This window comes from Zophobas morio, unplaced genomic scaffold (genome assembly GCF_036711695.1).
Source record: "Zophobas morio isolate AGI-343-1 ecotype UQ-CSIRO unplaced genomic scaffold, CSIRO_AGI_Zmor_V1 ptg000029l, whole genome shotgun sequence".
Classification (NCBI taxonomy): Eukaryota; Metazoa; Arthropoda; class Insecta; order Coleoptera; family Tenebrionidae; genus Zophobas; species Zophobas morio.
In genome coordinates, this window is record NW_026972134.1 from 6122464 (window position 1) to 6141710 (window position 19247).

At 33.6% G+C, this 19247-nt stretch overlaps 2 protein-coding genes across 7 annotated transcripts in view; both read right to left on the reverse strand.

Moving 5' to 3' along the window:
- Positions 1-19247, reverse strand: part of LOC135137628 (uncharacterized) — a 430031-nt gene that overhangs the window by 26291 nt on the left and 384493 nt on the right. Inside the window, exon 1 of one of the 6 annotated variants that reach the window (XM_064067336.1) lies at positions 2256-2294. The exons of the other annotated variants lie outside the window; for them this stretch is intronic. The gene's annotated coding sequence lies outside the window, so the exon portion shown is untranslated. Of the gene's footprint in view, positions 1-2255; positions 2295-19247 lie in introns of those variants that run through there. 6 annotated transcript variants of the gene reach the window in all.
- Positions 15380-16864, reverse strand: LOC135137634 (decorin-like). The gene has a single exon (XM_064067341.1). It carries the CDS (start codon positions 16823-16825, stop codon positions 15590-15592), a length of 1236 nt encoding a protein of 411 aa, XP_063923411.1. The 5' UTR covers positions 16826-16864; the 3' UTR covers positions 15380-15589.

Here is a 19247-nt window from a genome sequence, read left to right on the forward strand (position 1 = left end):
ACCACCAGCATTTTTATTCAATATTCAAAACACAAATTTGCAGAGTTAGGGATATTGATTTTGGGCGCGGGAAACTGACAACAGTTACATGTTAAATTTTTTACTTCCCGAGCGTAAGGTCTCCTATGTCGATTTTATTACACAGCTAATCTCCTAAACTCCCGGACTGATTGTCGTCAAATTTTACATATATTTTATAAATATCGTGAAGATGTTAAAACGCTAAACAAAAATGGCATAGAATACGGGGGATCGTATTTTTGAACTGTTTCAGTTTTATTTAGTTTAATTCGTTGGTGCAGAAAAGAAAAAAATGTATAACAGTTTATTTGTTACATAGTTTTTATTTATTTTCTAAATAATATTTTATGTATTGTTTTAATCTTCACTAATAAAAAATGTATTAAAATGTAATAAACGCCAATATGGTGGAAGAACTAAATTTGATTCATCTGAAAGAAAACTGTGATCTTCACAAAGCAGCAACATTCAACAATAAAAAATACCAAAAGGCGTCTAGCTACAAAGTTATCTTAATAAAATTAGTTATTCTAGTTTGTGCAGAAAGCAAAAATGAATAAAAGTCTCTTTGATTTAATTCCAGAAATACCTTTCCAACAATATTTAGTAAATTACATTTTTTACCGAATACAGTATAAAATTATTGCAATTTTCGACTTTAATAAATACTGTTGTAGATTTTGGAAACATTTTTCGCACAATCTGGACAACCAAATTAAAGAGTACATCCAAACTGAATCGGGTACAAGTCCTTGTATCTTAGATCCGTCAATGTGCAATATGAATTTGTTTCACTTTTCATGACCAATTCACGTAACCTAGCAATATCGCTGTCCCAGGTATTAGCGTATACATCCTGAACCGAATAATTTACACAATAAGGCACATCTCCTTTAGCCCAAAACTCTAAATCGCAACGACTTCCATAACTCGATAACATAATTTGGAGCTCTCTCCAAAAACTACATCTCCAGGGATTTCCGTACATAACCAAACTCTGATCTTCAAGTGACACCCTTCGGAGATTCAGATCTTTCAAATGATTCAAAGCTAGTGAAATAGTCAAAGATGATTGTTTTCCGGGTATAATAAGCGATTCCAAAACAATAGGACTGCCTATGTTGTTATTGCTTAAATCTAGCAGTTTCAGTTTGCTCATGTCTTTGAACGTCCCCTTCTTGATGGTTTCGATCTCGTTGGACGAAATATCAAAAACGAGGAGCTGTTTTAGAAATGTGACTTTAGGAAGTGAGGAAAATTTATTACGGCTTAGAATCAGTTCTTTGAGATTGATTAAATTCTCAAGTACTTCCTCTTCTATGTATCTCAGGTTGTTTCCATCTAAATTAAGAGACTTCAAGCTCGTGGGGAGACTTCCAGGTTCGATGTGCGTCAACTTGTTGTTTTTAATAGTCACCACTTTAGTCACATTTGTCGATGGAAGCGAATCACTGATTATCGCTTCCATCAAATTATCTGATATGTCAATATTTTCAATCTCTTGGCCGAAAAAAGCTCCTTTCCCGATACTTTCGATTTTATTATTAACCAAACTAAACATCTTCAGTGGCAAATCAGGAAAATGATTTACTTCAATCTTTGGTAGGTTGTTGCCGTACAAAGTAAAATACTTCAGCGCCATCTTCTTGTAGGCACATGTTATTAAGGGGCTTCTTTGCAGATCGCCGATTGCGTTTATTATCATCAAGTGTGTTAACTTGTGGTACCTGTTGTAGAATAAAGTATCCAGTCCTTTTAAATCAATAGACGCCCGTTTGGTATTTCCATGTTCGGAACCAATCATCAGTGTGTTTATGTTTTCCACATCTTTGTACGATTTGAAATCCTCAAAACTATCACAAATTGTCATGTAAGATTGTCTACATCTGGATAAGATAACAGCCACAAGAGACGCAAATAAGAAACACGCGAACAAAATCTTGGCGAACATCATGTTGTTTTACTTGGTAATAAAATGCAACTGAGTTTTTAAATGAACTATCTGCTACATTGGTTTGACCTCTGTTTTCAGAAGAAATATACGGACTTGATTATGATAAGTTGTTAGTGTGAAACTTGTGGTATTTATAGAAGTTTATCAATCGTGCAAGTCTGGGGGATTTTCTACGCTGATTAAAGTTTTCTGATGAATCGACCAACAAAAACTAAGTTCAGAGTTGATGGACTGTGCTCATTTTGTAAGAATCCCGAAAATAAGTATAAGGAGTACTTACGGTTAGACGTTAGAGGATGACGGATTGAAATAATTTATTGTGTATTTACCTGAAACAAAAAAAATGATTTATAGCAGATATTTAAATTGGAGAATTTAAAAATATTGTAAAAAATTGTTAAATAAATAATTAATTCACTGAACAAGTTCACATACAAATTCAACAGCTGGGAAGACAATCGTTATTACTAATATTATTATATCGCGTTATTTTAACACTTTTAAAGTTGCTGGTGGAAGCTCCAGGTTTATTAGCTTTGACAGACTAACATTTCGAAATCAAATTATATTTTTATTACGAATTTTTTTCGAATACACAGTTTTCTTCAGTTATATCACTACCAACAACTTCTGTTTGAGCTGAAAATCAAAAGTTTGTAAACATTCCTATTATTTAGACAATCCAAATTGGTGCCATTAAGTTAAAAAGAATATAGACGAGGATGGTTAAAAAAACAGGTAAACAAGTGAGTTTTTCCGTAACAAAGTTTTGTGATGACGCCATCAAGGACACGTATTTCAATCTGAACTGGTGCAGTGTAACACTAATAATAACAGTACTGTATACTCAAACTTTCGTTCGTGAAGTGCAGCGATGGTTCAATCAGAACTATCCAGATAGGCGAATTGGAAGAAGTGACCCAGTGCCGTGGCCACCTCGCTCTCCTGATCTTAACCCTTGTGATTTTGCTTGTGGGCCACATGAAACAGTTAGTATACCAAATCCCGGCGAACACAGTTGACAAATCGGATTCAACTGGTTACTGTACAAATTCGGGCAAATCCGGACATGATAAGCAGGAGACAACAAAAGTCTTTAATTAAGCGAACTGAGGCTTGTCTGACAACTGGGGGACGCCACTTTGAATTTTTTTTTTATTTTTGTTTCACATTTGAAAATCTGGTTCATTTGTTTTTTCTTTATTTATTTATGTATGTTGTTTAACAAAAAAGGTTTTTTAGAAGATAGACAAAATACTTTCCACAGATATCTGGGAAAACCTTCCAAATTAACAACTGCACGACTCATAACTCCTAAACACTTTCCGGATTGTTTCTGGAGGTTTTACGGTTGTAAGTGAACATTAGAAAACGTCAAGTTATACATATATATTATAAATGATTCTAAGGGCGTAGTTGGACCATGGCCGACTAGTATAACGGTTATGGCCTGTCCAAGAGGTACCATATGTGTTGCCATCTATTAATAATTACACTTAATACTTTAGCAAAATTTTAATTTGATTTGACATTATGAGACTCCAAAACGTGTAATGGTCGTTTGTTTCGGTATGAATGCCTTTGTGCCTTTCAAAAAGTGTTAATAATTCTTTTGTCGTTTTTGAATTATTAATAGATGGCAGCACGTATGGTACCTTTGGAAAGGCCATAATCTTTATACTAGTCGGCCATGGTTGGACATGGATTTCAAAAATCCCGCTTCGCTGAAATTATGCTTCATTATGACATTATCACTTGTCATTAATGTCACTTGCAACCTGTCATTTAAAGTCGTCGTTGTTATTGTTTTAAAGTTTCTGAAGTATGAACTACAATAATTCTCCTTGATCCAAACTCAAAACAACGTAACAGTCGTTTTCAAAACTCTTTGTGGTTGCGTACGAAAATTTTGTTTTTGTGTTAAGAACCGAAGGCTGTGAAAATGGTGTATTCTGTTGAACAAGACACTTTTATTGTTATGTCTTGTTCTTGTCGCAATAGAACACTCGTAAACCGAGTGTGTGTGTATTCTGTAACCGCTTGCAGGCAACAATATTTGGCCAAATAACCTGATTTAATAATTCAAGAAACATCGTTAGAGATTCACATTAGAGATGTACTCAACAGATTTGTTCCAACTGACAGTGTCAACAAAGGGAAATCTCGTAGAAGACCTTCAGTATCTGAGGAAGTTGTTGATGAATTGAGATGATTTGAGCAGAATTCGCAAACATTTTTGACAAAACCTGCTGCAACATAAATGTGAACAATGGCATTGACGAATGGATTACGCAAAATTTTCAACATTTACTGTGATGTTTAAGCGCAATAAATGTGTTTCTTTTTATTGTAATGAATTAGTTTTATTTTTTAAAACGATATGAAGGAGTTAGGCAACCAGTTATACAGACGCGTGTGGTATTTGTCCTGTGTCCTTGGGCATTTAGTAAGGTCCAAACTGAGAGGCGGCACGTGTTCATGACTTACTTCAACCCTATAATCATTTATAGAAATCCTGTATTTCCCTCTATTGTTTCCACAAAGTCGTTTGATCCACTATTTTCTGAATTAAGCTTCGCGTTGTGTAGCTTGGGTATCACTACTTTTCTTTTGGTAAATTTTTTAATAATTGATCAATAGACAACACAATTTTTTCTAGAATTTTATTTGCCATTATCGTTCCCACCGGGATTTTTGTGGGTTCATGGTTACTACGATTTATAAAGGCACATTCATCAGTGTTGACAAAAAAGTCTGGAAAGGGGTCGATTATCACCATATCAATTTTAATATTAGATTACTAAATAGTTGCCATTTTAGTTAAAAAAAACAACAAATAATTCGCAGTGTTATAGTCATATGAAAATATTAGCCAAATCTTAATTTGAAGTGAAAAGTATATCACATCAATTTTACCTAGAATTTGAAAAAACAAAAATTGGTTATTTCGACAGAACTTTTCTCGCTCCTGAAATACAAGTCCAACCAATTTTAGAAAATTATAAAATTTGATTTTGCGATTTTTGTTTTGTGATAACCTCTATAAAGTAAAAAATATATTTTAAGCACATAAGCAACTGGAAAAAATGTATATATTCTCAATTTTTCAGTACATATTCAACTTCGATTGTCTATGTTTATAGTTCGAAAGAATTCGATTACTTATTAGCACGTTCAGATTACAAGCATCGGGGGTTAAAAGCAAATCAAATTTGACTGATTTTGTCTCCACAACGCAACAGACAGAATTGATTAATTAATTAACCACACTCAGTTTTTTCCCAAAAACACTCATGAATTTGAAAAACCTTCGGCCAAACTGCAAGATTTACAATAGTTTCCATTACCATAAAATATTTGGAAGATTTCACAGCAATCGGTTATTATTTATTGTTATAAGGTTTAATTTTTGTTTTCCCAAAAATCTGGATGTCAAGGGTAAAATCTCAACATGGACTCATAAATCATACATACAGAAGCATGCTATCTTATAAAAAAACTCCGTAAACGAATAAATAAATTTTGACAATTTATTATTGAAAATTTAACAATTTATGATGCTTCCTATAACCTCGAAACGTTTGTAAGATTTCAAAACCATTTCAAAATTAAATAAAAAAGAATGAATTGTTTCCCAAAAATCTGTATGTCTAGGGTTTTCCCTTCTTTAAGTTAACACGTATTCTTAAATCACAGATGTACAAGTACGTATTTCTATAAAATTTAATAAACATTTATTCGGTAAAATTGTAAAATGACATTTTTTAGGGGGCATAAATAAAAAAAAAATCACTAATCATTTACCATTCCTACCATAACTTTGAAACGCTTGCAAATTTTCAGAGCATTCGGTTTTACAATTTCAAAGTTAAATCGTAAAATGTTTTTATACAATTTTGTTTTTTTTCGCAAAAATTTGGATGTCTAGGGTAGCAACTCGACACGGATTTATAAATCACACATTCAGGAGTGTGTAATCCTATAAAATTTAAAGCAAATCTCTTCGGCAAAATGACGTCATAATTTTTTAAGGGAGCAACGATTTACAATTCCTACGATAACCTTAAAATGCTTGCAAATTTGCAGAATATTCGCTGTGTTCAAAGTTTAGTTGTAAAACGTTTTTATATAATTTTCATTTTTTCCTCAAAAATCTGGACGTCTAGGGTTAAAAATCCACACATATTCATAAATCACACATTCGGGAGTATGTAATTCTAGAAAATTTATTCGGCTAAACTATAAAATGACATCATCACATTTTGAGGGAGCATGAACAAACAAACGTTGATTAACAATTTATAATTTCCCCAGTTCTAATTCGGTTTTATAATAGTACTCCATTGTCTAAAAGTTAACTTTATTAAGAATAAATTACTACTGCAAGTGATGGGATAGTCATAAATAAAGATTTAACCATGTCGTATAATGGTAACGGCATGGTTAAATCCTTATTTATTTAGGATTATCCCATCACCCGCAGTAGTAATCTACTGTTAAGAAAGTTAACTTTTACAGATCATAAAACCGAATTAGTACTAGGGAAACCATGCTTACGATAACCTTAAAACGTTGCAAGATTTCAGAGCGATCGGTTTTACAGTTTCAAAGTTAAATTGCAAAATGTTGTTATATATTTTGGATTCATAAAGCACATATGCCGGAGTACCTACCTTATTTTATAAAATTAAATAATATTTACTAATGGAAATTTTGGAAATGACGTCATCCTATTGTGGGTGGGGATGATTATTATTAATAATTTTACTATCGGGACGATATTCTTAATACACGCACAAAATTTAACAGCAATCGCTGCAGTAGTTTCGGAGATCTAATACAAATCCGGACAGACGGCAGATAGATAGACAGACGTACGGAAACGGGACGCCTATTTTTTTGGTACTCTAAGGATTATGAAACGTCGAGAAAACGCAAAAGTAGCCAGTCGCCCAATGGACTTGGCTTACGCTCAAGAAGTATAAATTAAACAACGCAGAAAATTGTAAAAAATATTGTGAGTCAGAAATTAAAGAAAAAAAAAAATCATAAATTGTATATTATAAGCGTGTAAGACGACAGCTCACGTCTTGTTTTATTTCTATGTGTTTCCTGTACTGGATATCCCGTATACGTAAAAAAGTGTGGATAATTGAAGCAATATACAGGTTGCTTACGAGTGATAATGAGCCTATCTTTTTAAAAATGGAACCCAAAAAAAAACATCCTCGTAGTTTTCTCGAACAATCTTCTGTAACTTTTAAAACCTAAAACATCGCAACTTTGCGTTTAATGTATTGCAATACAAGAGACTTCAATAACTTCAATTTGTTGAACATCATGTATTTAAAAGACGAAAGAACGGATATCATCTTGATACTAAGTATATGAAGAATGTAGAAAAAACGCGTCTTTAGCTATCCGACAATATTTCGAACGTAATTTTAGATCGACTAAAAATTTTCACACAGAGAGAGCAATGGGAATCTTATTTTTCTGTATTTATTTGTGTTTAATTTATCCATATTAATTTATTAATAAATGAACAACCCAACAGCCTTTTGTGCTTACGGCCAACATATTTGTAAATCCACTGGAAATGTGGTTCTTCGAAATTACAAAATCTTTTAATGAGAATAGGCTGGAAAAGAAAGAAGAAAGTCCAATCGTCATTTCAAAATTCCCCGAGTCCGAGCGATGCAAAATTCCGCTCTTCTAGTTCTCGGTACCACGCCACGGTCAGCGAGATATAAATTTTCTCCGGGACGCCAATCACCAGTAATACTGGTCAGATAGTGACAGCGCTGGGTTATCGCACCAAAACACCGGTTTAATATAACTAATGATTCAGTAACAACTTCGTCTTTCAACAATAATGTTGCCTTCTCTCAAATGGAATTTCGTTTTAGTGTTTGTAGTGTACCTTCGAACCGTCAATAGCCAGTGCAGACAATCGTACATCACAATATGCGACACTTTCGAAGATTTCAGAAACCTGAACGACACCGAAAACGTGAGCGATATGATGATAGGTTCCGAAGATGGTCACACAAACATGACTACAGTCGATCTGATGAAAACGTTGCAGCTGAATAAGTTCCACAAACTGACAACGCTGATGATCGTTCGGGCCATCAACCAGCTGGAAATCACGGAAGAGGCTTACGAATGTCGATACGAAGATCTTTCTTTGCAGCATTTAATTCTTTATGGAAATATTTTGAAAACTGTTGGACCGTATCATTTTCCCATCACCGATCCCCTGAAGAGGTTGAGTCTTGTGAACAACCAAATCGAGTCGTTACAGGAATATGCCTTTGTCAATTACGACATCGAAAACTTAGACCTGTCCGACAATTTGTTAGAACTGATTGTAGGTTCGTCATTTCCGTTACGCAGATCGACAAAAGTTATAACACTGAAGAACAACAGGTTGACACACATCGAACCTGAAAGTTTTCCAGAAACTCTCGAAAGCTTGCATTTGGATAAAAACAAATTAAGGTACATACAAGATGAAGTGCTTCAACCATTAATTAACCTCAAAGTGTTTACACTGAGCCACAATAACCTCAACGACCTGCCGAAAGTAAAACACATGAAACAATTAGTTTCTTTCGATATTTCTAATAATGCTATCAGTAAAGTAAAGAAAGATACGTTCAAGAACATGAAAAATTTGAAATTTGTGGATCTGAGCAACAATCGGATTACGGACGCCATGATTTTTAAATGGATATATACTCCCCAAAAGCAGCCACATTTAACAGTTTCTCTGGCTTTTAATAGACTGAAAGAGTTAAATGTTGACGGGGTGGTTCTGCAAAACCAAACATTTGTTTTGTACGGAAATCCATGGGACTGTGATAAGTGGAGAGACTTAAAAATTAAGTTAGGTGGACAAGAAAGTGAATGTGATAAGAAAATTTCTGCTAGTAATGAAGTTCCATACTGCATTAATTACAATACTGATGACATTACAGCTGGTGATATCCCGGCTGGCATGTTTGAACCTTACATTGATAGAATGCACAGCACTATTAAGAACAATGTGAAGGCAGCTGGCTGTGTTCTGCAAGAGAAAAAATACGAATTTTTATTTTCCAAATTCTACGTTTGTCTGGCTTGATGGTTTTTGTTCGTAACTTGTAAAGAGAAATCTGTGTAAAAAGTATTCATTTATTTAAAGTTGTTTTAATAAATTTTTAGACAAAAAGTGTCTTTCACTCCCCAGGATCAAAATGTACGAATTAGTCAAGTATAAAAAAGTACACACTAAAAGTAAGAATGACTATCATAGTTTAATAATATTACATTTTCTTAAGAAATTTAGGCGTATTTTCACAATGACTCAAGTAGCTCAATAAATTATTGTAATTATTATCTTGTTTTTGCAGTTTTATCTAAGACCCAAGTTATCAGCTTTTCTACATTGAGTTAAAATAATATGTTTACAGTTTAAATTCCAATTGTTGGAAATTTTATTCAGGTTAGTAGTCTGGTTCATATTATTTTGTTGTATTGTGCTCTATGTAAACAATTGTCACATTTTATTTTGACAACCAAAAATTAAATTAACGTTTTTAAAGTTTTGGCTCGAAGAAAATAGTGTTTGATATGCATGACAACAGTTTTGACGAATTAATGAATACCCTGCTACACATTGCGGAGGTAGCAAAAGCCGTAAGCCTAAATCTTTTTTTGGTTGATGGACCAATTATTGCCACCATTCCTAACACGAAAATAAAAATTGTCCGTAGTTTTATGGTTAGTGATAATTTTAAATAATGTATATCAAAAATATGCAAATCTTGATCCAGCTAAGCTTCAGTGTGCATCGTTTTTTCTAAATTATTACAAGGGCAAATGCACTAGGCAAAATATTGGAGTTAGAGAAGAACAAAAAAGAGCAAGCGAAGAAATAAAGGGGGCGAGAAAAGAAATAAGTGAGATAAGTAGCACAAAACCAAAAACAATATAAGGAAGAAATAAAACAACTAAAAGAATCTAATGAGGCAAAGGGAAGAGAACACTGATGGGCTAAAAACAGAAATAATAGCTACAAAAGAGAGGATAGAAAAGCTAGAAAAGGAAAAGAGGAAGAAAAATATAGTAGTACAAGGTATTAAATAAATGAAAACAAACAGCATTTTAAGAAAGCCAAAGAAAAATTTTATGGACAAAGAATTGGGAGTAAGGGTAGAAGTAAACACAGTAAGGAAGTTGAGGGAGGAAATTGCTGTGGTGGAACTGAACAGCATCCAAGATAAAATGAAAATAATGGAAAACAAAAGTAAATTAAGAAACAGAAATAACGAACCAATTTACATAAATGATGATATGACAAAGGAAGAAAGAATAATACAAAAGGAACTTAAGGTAGGATCAAAAGATCATAATAGAGGGAGAAACATGGAGAAGAATAAGGAAAAAAATGGGATTGATACAGACAAAAATAAAGAATTAAAAAACTAGATAAGGCGGAAAAAACTCGGAATGAGCGAAGACGACATGGCGAGATGAAGGGACACGAAATGGAAAAACAACAAAAAAGCAACAGGAAAGGAGAAAAAAGGTGACAGATCAATAATTAAACTGGGAACATGGAACATAAGAGGCACTTATAAAGAAGGAGCCCTGAGAAACCTGATAGACACAATGGAAAAGTATCGTCTGGACATATTAGCCCTACAAGAAACAAAGCAGCAAGGAAATGAAGATAAGAAAAAACGTATTCTTTAAAAGTGGAGGAAATAAAAGGTACTTTGGGACTGGATTTATAGTGAATGAAAGGATAAAGAGGACCGTGATCGACTTCGAATCAATATCGGACAGAATATGTTACATAAGAATTCGAGGAAAATATTAAAATATTTAAGCATTATAAATGGACATGCACCTACGGTGCACGCATCACGATTGCAAATATAATAAGACAAATTCCAAAATATGACATAAAAATAGTTATCAGAGACACAAACGCAAATGTAGGAAGAGAAGAAGGCTTCCGGCATATCACCGGAGGGAAAAGTCTACACAAAGAAAGCAAAGAAAATGGAAAAATGCTGATAGAGTTTGCTCAAGAAAATAAAATGAAAATAATAAGCACTCATTTTGACCATAAAAATATACATAAAGAAACATGGACCTCCTCCAACAACAAGACAAAGAACGAAATAGATCATGTTCTAATAGAAAATAGAGACCGTCCGATGATTCACGATTGTAGGAGCTACAGGGGAGCAGATGCTAACAGCAATCACACACTAGTTACAGCAAAAATAAAAGAAAAACTACCAACCAATAGTAAAGTAAAAAAAGAAAGAAAAAGAGTCAATGTTGAGATATTAAAGGACAAAAAAATAACACAACAAATTGAAATAGAATTAAATAAAAGTCTAGGAGGTAAAGATACAACACACGAAACAATAGAAAGATGAATGGAGCCAAATTGAAACAGAAATGGTAGAAACAGCAAAGAAATACATGGACAATCTCGAACGAAGAAGTAGAAAGGAAGATTGGTATGATGAAGAATGTAAGAAAGCCTTGATAAGTAGAAACATTGCAAAAATAGGAAAAGTTCAAAAACCAGCAAAGGAAGCAATAAAAGATTATGAAGAAAAAAGGAAAATAGCCAAACAAATTTGCAGACGGAAAAAGAGAGAACATTTGAAAAAAAAGGCATTTAATAGAAAAACACTACAATAAACAAAGATATACAAAACGGTATTCTGCAGAAGTAAAGAAGGACAACTGATTGGAGGCATAGTAGAAAAACTACACAGATGGGCGGAATATTTTGAAGACCTACTAAATGACAAGACGGAGGAAGAACAACAGCCAATAGTAGTGAAAACAAGAAGACAAAAAAACAATGAAAAACAAGAAAAAATAGAAGAACCAACAAGACAAGAAAGAAGTGAGTAGAATGATACAAGAAATGAAAAGTCATAAAAGCCCCGGAGAAAATGGAATACCTGCAGAACTACTGAAAATAGGAGCCGAACAACTTACTAAGAGAATATATCAGCTAATATTTAGAATATGGCAAGAAGAGATAACACTGAAAAGATGGAACAGCGCCATTATCTGCCCCATATTTAAAAAAGGAGACAAAACGGAATGTGAAAACTACAGAGGAATAGCCATACTTGATGTAGTGTATAAGATCTTAGTAAAAATCATAAGAACTAGAATGAGAAAATTCACCATGCAAACAATGGCAGAATATCAAAGGAGGGTTTAGAACAGGAACATCAACTACAGATCAGATTTTTACTCTAAAAACGATGGCAGCTATGAGCAAAGTCTAAGCCTGCACATCCCTATCATAGACTTTAAAGAAGTCTACGATTCGATAGGCCGAAACATGTCATACGAAGCAATGGAAAAGCTAGAAATACCAAGAAAATTGATAAGATTAGTTAAAATGACACTACAAAACATGAACAACAAAATTATTTTGGAAGGTAACATGTCAAGAGAATTCTTGGTTAGAAAAGGGCTACGACAAAGAGATCCACTATCAAGCGACCTGTTTAATGTTGTACTAGAGGACATAATAAGGGGAAGCAGTATACAAACAAATGGATTAATATATCACCATAAGAAGCAATGCATTGCATAATCAGACGATGTCGCCTTCCTTAGGAAATCAAGAAAGGAGCTAGAAAGGACATTTAAGAATTTGAAAGAGAGGCGAGGAAGTATGGTCTAGTGGTAAATGAGCAGAAGACGAACGAAATACATGGAAATAAATTCAGATGACGTAAAAGAAGATCGATATGTTAAATTAACAATCCAAAGAAGCAAAGGAAATAGAAAAAATAATGCGAAAAGGCAGCAGCGCAATGGGTTATCTAACATCAATAATGCAAAAAAAATATATCGCGAAATTCAAAAATACGAAACAATCATAAGACCAGTGCTAATGTACGCAAGTGAAACATGGACACTGAATAAACAAGACGAAATGAAATTGGAAACATGAGAAAAAAAAATAATAAGAAAAATTTTCGGAGTGGTCAAAAGTACAGAAGGAGAATGGAGAAGAAGGACAAACCAGGAAGTCATGAGCCTGAATAGAAGACCGAGGATCACACAAAAAATTCGAGCGGAAAGAATCAGATGGTTAGGACACATAACTAGAATGCTAGGACAAAGAATAGCAAAACGAGTATTAGAAGAAGGAAGGGGTCAGAAACGAAGAAGAGGACGCCCAAGAAAGAAATGGGTAGAGGAGGTGCAGAAAGATCTGAAAGCAATTAGAGTGAAAAACTGGAAAAGTGTAGCCACAGACCGGAAGAGATAGAAACAAATAACTGCCAACATAGAAGCCAAGGGCCTAGATGGCCTGTAGCGCTACTATATATATTGAAATCCATAAATGTCCTCATAATATCAACCGAGGCAATGGTTATTATCTGTCAAATATTTGGAAGCCCACACTGGATGCAATTGCTGCTCGTATATCTCCCCCTACACCGCCTGGAGATCACAACCACATTCTTACTGCTAGAAGTGCTAGAAGAGTTTCGCGCCTGGTATGGTATGGTATGGTATGGTGCTCTTTTGCCTTATTCTTAATTTCTCAACTCTGCCCCTGAAGATGCCACTTATGAAACTGTGCGAAACGTTGAGGCCATAGACTCAATTGATACGGTCCCAACCCGGAAAACGATCATATACTAGTATATAATTCTTCTCTTATGTTAATAATGTTTCTGTTTGCAAATTGTATTTATAATAAAATTTTGTTATTTGATATTTCTTAAATTATTTAATTCGCAATTCAAGTTTTTCAAGAAAACATTACGCGATGTGGGGTGTGATATGCCTCGACTCAATCGTTGACAATAATGACAAATTTATGACATTTTTATAGATAGATGGTCGTAGATATACTAAGTATTATTTACTGACCATCTGAATTTTTCGATCTATTAACAAATCAGACATTTATGTATTAATTTTGCTAAATTCAAGTTATCATACGTAGAAAGCTTAAAAAAATTATAATTAACATTCAGTGCATTAGAAATAAGTCAAATCCACTGAAACTTTTTTTAGAAGAAGTAAATCACAACATTTTTCTCGTATCGGAACACTCCTTATGCCTGAACAAAAATTTCTTTACAAATAAATTCTTTTGAGAAACAATATTCCTGGAATGAAAATAATGTGAGAAAAATTTACACCCGAAAGGACGTCAATTGCCTAAAAGTATATTGGTCACCGAATTTCTTGATTGGGTATAACAGATTTTTCCAAAATCATGTAAGTCTCAGTTAAATTTGGTGGCTGATTTTAACGTCGATTTTATTATTAATTGTGCAAAGATGTATTTTACTAGACCTATTTATTTCGCGTAATTCCCATAGTTTGCAGCACTTATTGGTGTCGAATTCACGGTGGTAGAAGTAAAGGGTGGAAGCACGCGGTTTCAATTTTCCGAATAAAACACGCACCCCAGTAGGTTTATTTACTACGAAACAGTAACCACTACAATATGTCCATCTAATAAGTATTTACATTTCAATTTCTCAGTGGATTTATGAATGAATAAATCACAGCACTACGGTTTGTGGTTGGTGTTTAATATGAATCGTGTGATTGGTCGACGTCTGTGATTGGATAATAAATGCCATTGTCATAAACGTCAAAGAATTAATGCAGTTTTCTATTATCTAATTTTAATTCATCGGTCTAGAGGTCGTTGCAGTCTGGAAGGCTAGTGACATATAATGCAAATCCCATGATTTGTGTTTTTTGTTAGTGACTTTCAGGAAATTTATGAATAAGGTTTCCACACCTTACTTTTATCACCGTGGTCAAAACCAACAAAAATTAAATAAAAAACAAGTTACAACATTTGTACACAACCGGAAATTCAGTGCAACGTAAAGATAAGTAGTAAAAGAAAAATGTAGAGATTAGTTTGGTATTCTTTTTGAAATAGGCAAAAAGTCAGTACCGTCAAATTATAAATTTCAAAAAACAATTCACATTTACGTACGTACCGTTCTATTCCATTTGGCATAATATTATCTTGATTAAATTTTATGATGAGTTGTTTAAGTTTTATCTTTCTGGTTAGCATGACCACAGTAATGATTCATGGAGTTAATAAAGATATATTGGAAAAAATTGGTCCAAACTTTTTAGACCGTACATACTTCCCCAGTAACAGCAAAATAAATTAAATTTCTTAAATAAGTTATAAAACTTACTTTTTTATGATAATCTTTATAACATAAAATAAAAATATGTGGACTGTTAAAGCACCTACAGCACATGAAATTATTTAAGCAAATTAACATTATTTTACCATAAACAAAAACATATCCCCTTAAGAGCGGGATTTTCTAAAAAGGGATGAGGATTCAAAAACAGCATTAAGCGATCGATTAAATAAAATTTATTCCTGGAAAAATACAAAACTATAAAGTCTTGGAGAAGCTTCCTATCCAAACATAGCATTCTATTAATTATATATTACTGAGAAAATACATTGTGGATGTGGATAGTCTATATTATCGTACGAGTATACACGATTTTTTTAGTCTTATTTAATGTTTACAATGAGTTCAGCAAAACGCAGACAACACACTTTTAAACTTTAGTTGCAGAACAAGTATATGAAATACGATACAACCAGCCATAGCGACCCAAGTGACGACGGCAGTGGAAGTTCTTTGGACGATTTGCAACGATCTCTTGAAATGTTGCAACGAATTTTTCAATTTTAGTTTCCCAAGTACTTAAACCACCATCGGCGATGTAAGAAATACAAAAAGGCAAATCTTCATTAGACGGTAATTCAACATTACAGTTACTTTCATGGCGAGACAAGTTCTTCTTAATTTCAGGCCATACCTTACAGTCCCAGGGATTTCCATACAAAACAAACGTTTGATGTTGGAGGGACAGATTATTTAGTTGTAGTTCTTTGAGATTATTCAGAGCTAGCGAAACTTTAAGATATGGTTGCTTTCCGGGGGTGTTAAGCACCTGGAGAACATCATACTGGTGAATTTTGTTGTTGGATAAGTCGATTAGTTGCAAATTATCCATTTTTTCGAACGTACCGCGTTCCAGTGTACTAACAGAATTGAAGGATATGTCGAAAACTACTAAGTGTTCCAAGTGCTTGATCGGTGGTAAGGAACTGAATTTGTTGTGGTTCAACGCCAGTTCTGTAAGATTCTTTAAATCTTTTAATACTTCATATGGAATATATCTCAATTCATTCCCGGCCAAGTTGAGATTCGTTAAACCTTTAGGAAGAGCATCAGCCTCGATGTGAACCAATTTGTTGTTTCTAACGCTTACAGACTTACTATCGCTAGGTAAAGAATGACGTTCTATCACTTCTAACAAATTTTCAGATAAATCAATTTCTTCAACTTGATCATAGAACGCATCAGGTTTCACTGACTCAATTTCGTTGTTAACCAAACTTAACAATTTTAGTGAATGCCTAGGAAGTTGATTTTTTCCAATCACTTTCAACTTGTTGCGATACAACGTGAGATATTTCAGGGGAGATTCATAATCACATGTCCAAGAGACGTGCGATTTTAACTCGTTGACTGATCGAATGATGACCAAAGTCGCTAATTTGTAATAAAAGGTGTAATCCAAATCGGCTATCAAATTAACAGAAGTTGGTGGTACACTACTATGTTCCGAGCCTATAATTAATGTTTTCATGTTCTCTACGTCGTCGTATTTTTTAAGGTCTTCGAAACTGTCACAGACTGTCGCGTAAGTTTGTCTGCACTCACACGAAATCAAATTGAACAACGTGCTACATAACAAGTACACAAGGAGAATTCTGGCAAACATTGTGCTTCAGTATTCGAAGCTCAAGTAGAACTAAATTGTCCCAGGCATGTCTTCTTACTTGGCTTGCAGAATGTAAAGGTGGCTGGTTCTTCTTTCAACAACGAACCAGTTTTCATGGTCATTATGAATATTAAATAAATGCAGTTTATCGACCGACTGAGGTAAGTTGACTTGACAGAACAGATTAATGAGTGCATCCGAAAGATTTCTTCAATTTTAATTATAAGGTATTTTAATTTAGCAATATGTTTAGGATATTGAAAATTCGTCTAAGGTTATTTAGACAGAACTTCGCTGAAGCACAACACAAAATATCCAGTTTTTGAAAAATTATAAGATTTGATATTAAGAATTTTATTTTTTGTTGATGACCTCAATAAGTTAAAATAAAGTATGTATGGAGTGTTAAAATGAAGGTAAAGAAGTGTATCCTATATGTATGATTCAATTGAAAAATAGATAACACCAGGCAGAGTGCAAGTAAACATAAAGTGACCTGATTTTTGGCTTGCTAACAAGCACAACACCCTAACTTACGCAGTTATTTACCCAATCAATTGCGTTCCTCTTATGTTAATATAAAATGTTATTAAAATTTGCGTTCTCTGCGAACATCTGCATGCTTAGGAAAAAAATCAAGACGGATTCATGAACCGCAAGTACAGGAGAATCTTGTGTTAACAGACGTTAACTTTTGACACCAATAAGTCTGTTAGTTTCGGAGATTCTCTGTACAGTAAATACCGACACAGATGATAGATGGATGGAAACGGGATACCAATTTTTTCATACTCGAGAGGTTACTACACGTCCTAAGCTTATGCTCGTGAAGAAAAAAGGTTGTAAAGGTCATGCATAAAGGTAAATAAAGTCTATATAGGAAGCTATTTCTATCTCGAAGTAGTTTACAACTATTTTGACAGGATATACCTCGCCCTTGAAGTACACTCCAACTAACCCGCTTCTTTGAAAAGTCATTAAATTTGATTTTGCGACATTTTATTTGTGGCAAACTCTACATATAAAAATATAGACAGTACCAGTAAAAAGTAAGAGAAAAAAAAATGGCTATCGAATTGTCGCTTGTTGTATAGTTGGGAGTTTCGCGAAAAATGTTAAGCCTAGGGTCAAAAATTAAGGTGAATTCATACACTACACATATAGGAAGATATTATAAATTTATAACATTTAAACAGCGTTAAAAAATTGGATAGACGTTGTCAAATTATTGCTAAAAATGATTACACACGTTGTGGTTAGCGTTTTACGATCTACATGATATTCTTAATAACGGTATAAAATTTAATAACAATGGGTCCTGTAGTTTCGAAGATTATTTGTCTAACAAAAAAATCGACACAAACGATACAAAATCTCACATAAACAACAAACAATAGAGACGGGCGGACAGACGGACAGACAGACAGACGGATTTTTTCGTATTCTATGGGTCACAAAATATCGAAAAAAAATAGTGACGTCAAAGAAAATATTAAGTGGTTCGTTACATAAAAATTATTAGTGACAAATTACGAAGCTAGAAAATCTTACAAGAGAAGCTCCCTAGCTAAGACTTTCACACAGCTTATCTACATATATTAAGTATAATAAATTATAGAGAATAACTTTAACATTACTAGCATGGTAAAAAGGTTTTTACTGGCAGACAGAAGGAAATGACTGGCGAGGCAAGTGGTATGTTTTTCTCAAAAAAGGAGACGACCTGTATCAGTTAAAACTAATTTTAGTTTCGGCTGCTTAGTTTAACAAACTGTGAAGTTTTGGTTCAATTTTTGTCTGTTTTTAGTAATTAACGAAATATCGAAAAACGGGCGCTTACTGAGTCATCTGGTAAATTTATAAGTCTTAGCACATAATAAAATTGTTTTATTTATTAAATCATCAAAACAATAGATCGGAAGGAGGACCCAATCCAGCTTGAAACGGAGTTTTATAAGCTTATGAAAGGATACTTCCCGAGAATATCTTTTTTACTTTACGATCATAGCTACTAGAATCAAACAATAAGTAACACATGGCAACCTGTTTGTCATGTGTGACCTGTTGGAAATTTTATTAAAGAGAAAATGTGCGAAACTACTGGGTTGATTGTTGTACAATCTATAACACTATCAAAATTTGTCTGATCATTCACATTGAAAACGTAATGAAGTCATCTTCAAATTTTGAATAAAAATGACAAGCTTCTAGTATTAATCCAACCACATTTTTAACTCTGCGCCAGTAGGTTATTGCAAAAAATGCCATGATATCACTTAGAAACCACACAACCGTTCATTTCCAAAGATTTATTGGTGTTTGAAAAATATTTGCGTGTTTTTAATGGCATATGTACGGGTTATCCAAAAAATAAAAATTTTCAAAAGCAAATTTTAAGATAAATCTACGCGAAAAACGGTTT

Excerpts from the sequence above, each read along its gene's own strand:
- LOC135137634 (XM_064067341.1), bottom strand. The coding sequence starts at position 16,825 with ATGTTTGCCAGAATTCTCCTTGTGTACTTGTTATGTAGCACGTTGTTC.